The sequence below is a fragment of the Lactuca sativa genome, chromosome 3 (genome assembly GCF_002870075.4).
Source record: "Lactuca sativa cultivar Salinas chromosome 3, Lsat_Salinas_v11, whole genome shotgun sequence".
NCBI classification, from domain to species: domain Eukaryota; kingdom Viridiplantae; phylum Streptophyta; class Magnoliopsida; order Asterales; family Asteraceae; genus Lactuca; species Lactuca sativa.
In genome coordinates this window covers 5,578,710-5,582,662 of record NC_056625.2, presented here as the reverse complement: position 1 = coordinate 5,582,662, position 3,953 = coordinate 5,578,710, and the positions used below count along the sequence as shown (strand labels likewise).

General features: G+C 35.1%; 1 protein-coding gene across 1 annotated transcript; it reads left to right on the top strand.

The window, feature by feature from the left end:
• The first annotated feature begins 986 nt into the window (after positions 1 to 986).
• Positions 987 to 2,860, top strand: LOC111877686 (geraniol 8-hydroxylase). The gene is made up of 2 exons (XM_023874200.3): positions 987 to 2,012; positions 2,076 to 2,860. Exons 1-2 carry the CDS (start codon positions 1,077 to 1,079, stop codon positions 2,706 to 2,708), a joined length of 1,569 nt encoding a protein of 522 aa, XP_023729968.1. The 5' UTR covers positions 987 to 1,076; the 3' UTR covers positions 2,709 to 2,860.
• The last annotated feature ends 1,093 nt before the right edge of the window (positions 2,861 to 3,953 follow it).

Sequence of the window (3,953 nt, the reverse complement as noted above, 5' to 3'; positions counted from 1 at the left end):
CCTCAGAGGATCGCAGGAAGGCACCGACATGATTGTACACACCAGTTCATGTTATGTTGAGGATTCTGGGATTTGACTTTTGTTATGAAAGATGTTAACATTGAGATATTTATGAGTTTTCAAACTATATGTTTGGGTTTTATGTGTTTAAATAAAAAAAAAAGTGGTTTGGAATTCACTTTGTTACAGTTAGAATATATACATCTTGCTTTAGCCATGAAGAGTAAGAGATTGTATTCATAAATTGAGTTTTGAGTTATTTTCTCATTTAATCAAAGAGATAGTTTGATTAATTGTTTGTGTTATACATTCTTGACTTGAATTTTCATATTGTTTTCATACCTCAGCAGCCAAAGAATTCAAAAGCATGCCTCTTTCTTCTTTGTTTAAGATTTTCCCAACTACCTCATTTCTTCTTTTTTGTTTAATATTTTCATATTTTGTCACTTAATTTTTAGATGATCAAAAGCAAAGCTTCTTGACCGTTTGGAAATAAAAGAATGTTATTGGTCGTAATCAAGCTTAGAGCGGTCCACTCCACATCACGTACACGCATCTCTGGGGGTATTCATGTGCGAAAATGTTCACCACCTCCGCCTCTCACGCATGGAAATCCTTCCATACCAAAAAAACTTTATCGAACATGAGCCCGCAAACACACATCACACAAGAAAAATGTTACTGCATCTATACAAAGTACAAACACCAATCACAAAATTAAGAAAAATAATAGAAAAACACGTAACCTATTAAAAATAAGATTATCTATAGACATATATCTCAATTGAATTAATATTAATAATTTGAATACTAAGCGGACCATATATGTTGAACAAAAGAATATAATAATGGTTTATTATTATTATTCAAACTTTTTATTTAAAGCAGAATACAAAATAACAATTATTCATAACGTATTTTCTACAATATCCTGTCTTCTTGTATGTACCACCGTACCAAGTACCAACCATACAATCTAGCTCTATGACTTTTTGAAATTACAACTTCCTTTTATTTATTTGTTTATTTATATCTAAATCTCTCGCTTTGAATTTCATAATAACAATCTTCACAAAATGATCTCAGATGGCCGGTGGTCATGGTGGTCGGAACTAATTATCAGCAAGAAAGAGGACCTCACTTTCCAATTACTCGTCTTTTCAGTCATCTCATTACTTATTTTATGGTACAGTTTCAGAAAGGCCACATTGCGGTTGCCACCGGGACCTCGTGGCTTGCCGGTGCTGGGATACCTTCCATTTCTCAGCCCCGACTTGCACCATGAATTCACCAAATTGGGTCAACGTTATGGCCCCATCTTTAAACTCCAGCTCGGAAGTAAGACCTACATCATCGTCAGCTCCTCCGATCTGGCTAAAGAAGTGGTGCGTGTGCAGGACGATGCTTTTGCTAACCGAGACCCTCCGGTGGCTGGGCTTGTCATCACATACGGTGGCAAAGATATCCTCTGGTCCGACAACAACTCATACTGGCGCAAACTGCGTAAAGTGTTCGTCTCCGAAGTCCTGAGCCATAAGAACCTTGAAGCTTCTCGCTCTTTTCGGCGAACCGGAGTCAGAAAAAACATCAAGCAGGTGTACGAATCAATGGGGACGGAGGTGGACGTCGGCGGGTTGGCGTTCGCGTCCTCACTCAGTGTCGTAACCAGCATGATGTGGGGGAAAAGTTTGGATGAAAACGAAGAAAACACTAATCTAGGGTTCCGGGAGGTTATTTCAAAGATTGTGGAGCTTCTGGGAGCATCGAACGTGTCGGACCTTTTTCCGGTACTTTCCAGATTCGATTTACAGGGTGTGGAACGAGAAATGAAGCAACAGTTGCAGAAGGTTGATGAGATTTTTCAGACGATTATCGAGAATAGAATGAACGTTAAACTTGAAGAATCAGTAGAGCAAGAGGGAAGAAATGATTTATTGCAGATTTTACTAGAGCATAAACAACAAAACGATACATCAACTTTCAGTATTACCCAAATTAAATCTCTTTTCATGGTATCATCTTTCACTTTTCATACATCCCTTCGACACAGAAATAACTAAGTTTTGTTGAAACAGGACATTGTAACCGGAGGAACAGACACAACCTCAACAATGGCGGAATGGACAATGGCAGAGCTTTTGAAACATCCAGAGATAATGAAGAAGATACAAGACGAATTAGAGCAAGTCGTGGGCCTAAACAACATTGTAGAAGAATCTCATCTTCCAAGATTATGTTACTTAGATGCAGTGATAAAAGAAACATTCCGCTTACATCCACCGCTTCCTCTATTGATAGGGCGATGTCCAAATCAATCTTGCAATGTTGGTGGATACACAGTGCCAAAGGGTTCCAATGTGTTTTTGAATGTCTGGGCAATACACAGGGATCCAAAACACTGGGAAAATCCTACGAAATTTGATCCCGATAGGTTTCTGAACACCGATGGAACAACCAAATACGATTATTCTGGAAACAACACCAACTTTCTGGCATTTGGATCTGGTCGGAGAAAGTGTCCTGGAATTCCTTTGGGTGAGAAGATGTTGGTGTATCTTTTGGCTTCATTATTGCACTCGTTTGATTGGACTTTGCCAGAAGACAAAGAACATGAGCTTTCTGATAAATTTGGGATTGTCTTGAAGAAGAAAAACCCACTCATGGCAATCCCTTCTCAGAGGTTATCAGACAAAAATCTATACATGTAACAGAAACCATCTGTGTAATACTAATAATATCTTAAGGAGCTTCTCCGGGAAAACCTAGCATGAAAACATGGAGGGTCTGAATTTATGTAAACTCTGGTGCAATGTGAATAAAGTTGATGATCAATTTGATTTTGGTCATATAATCTTCTCTATTTTGATACCTTACTTTGACTTATATTAAAGGGAAGTAATTATGCGTCTACTTAATGGTTTTGTAATTTTGTTAAATGAAAATAAAAGATATTTGTTACCATATAAATTTTAGGTCAAGCAACAAAAATCCTAGCATATGGAGAAGATCTATTATTTAATTAAGTTCACAGTTTTATAATAGCAGTGATCACTATAAAACTTAAAATAGAAGACCAATATTAAATTATAAGGAAAAAAAAAAGTCATCCAAAACTATATACGGCGTTATCTCTTGGACTTTTTTGAACACAACCACCAAATTTTTTCCCACCTAATTTGTCGTCGGTTAACGCCATAGAAGTCATTAGACCATCCAATACCTTCAAGGAAGGTATTTGTTGTTGACGTGACCACGAACCACAATCACGAACACCGTCCCAATGGTCGGTGGTGGCTCGTGGTTGATATGTATACTAGAGTTGTTTTGTGGTTCGTGATGGCTAGGCGGAGTTAAGATGATTCGTGGTCCGTAAGAAGTATTATGGATAGCCTTATATATACAATATTATTCTCTTTGAGTCGTTTTTTTGTTCCTTATTTGCCATTATATATATATATATATATATATATATATATATATATATATATATATATATATATATATATATATATATATATATATATATATATATATATATATATATATATATAGGGCCATTAGCCTGTCACCAAGAGATCATTATGATGTGTCAGTTTGACTTACATAAAATACTTTTCTTGGTTTGATATAACCTCATTTATATATATATATATATATATATATATATATATATATATATATATATATATATATATATATATTTGCATTTAGCCTCAATATTTTTTTGTTCTCTATTTACCATTATTTTTTAGAAAATTTTTTATTTTAGCCACTGGCCAATTACGATTATGCTTTTTAAAGCATAATAACTTAAAATGAAAATGAAAAAAACGAAGACAAGAATTGAAATTGCGCCTTCTCCTTGAGTGGCAGTGTGTGTTAGCTAGCAAGCCAATGACTCTTTTTTTTTTCTTTTTTTTATATTATTGGTTTTTGTTGTATTTAATGTATAT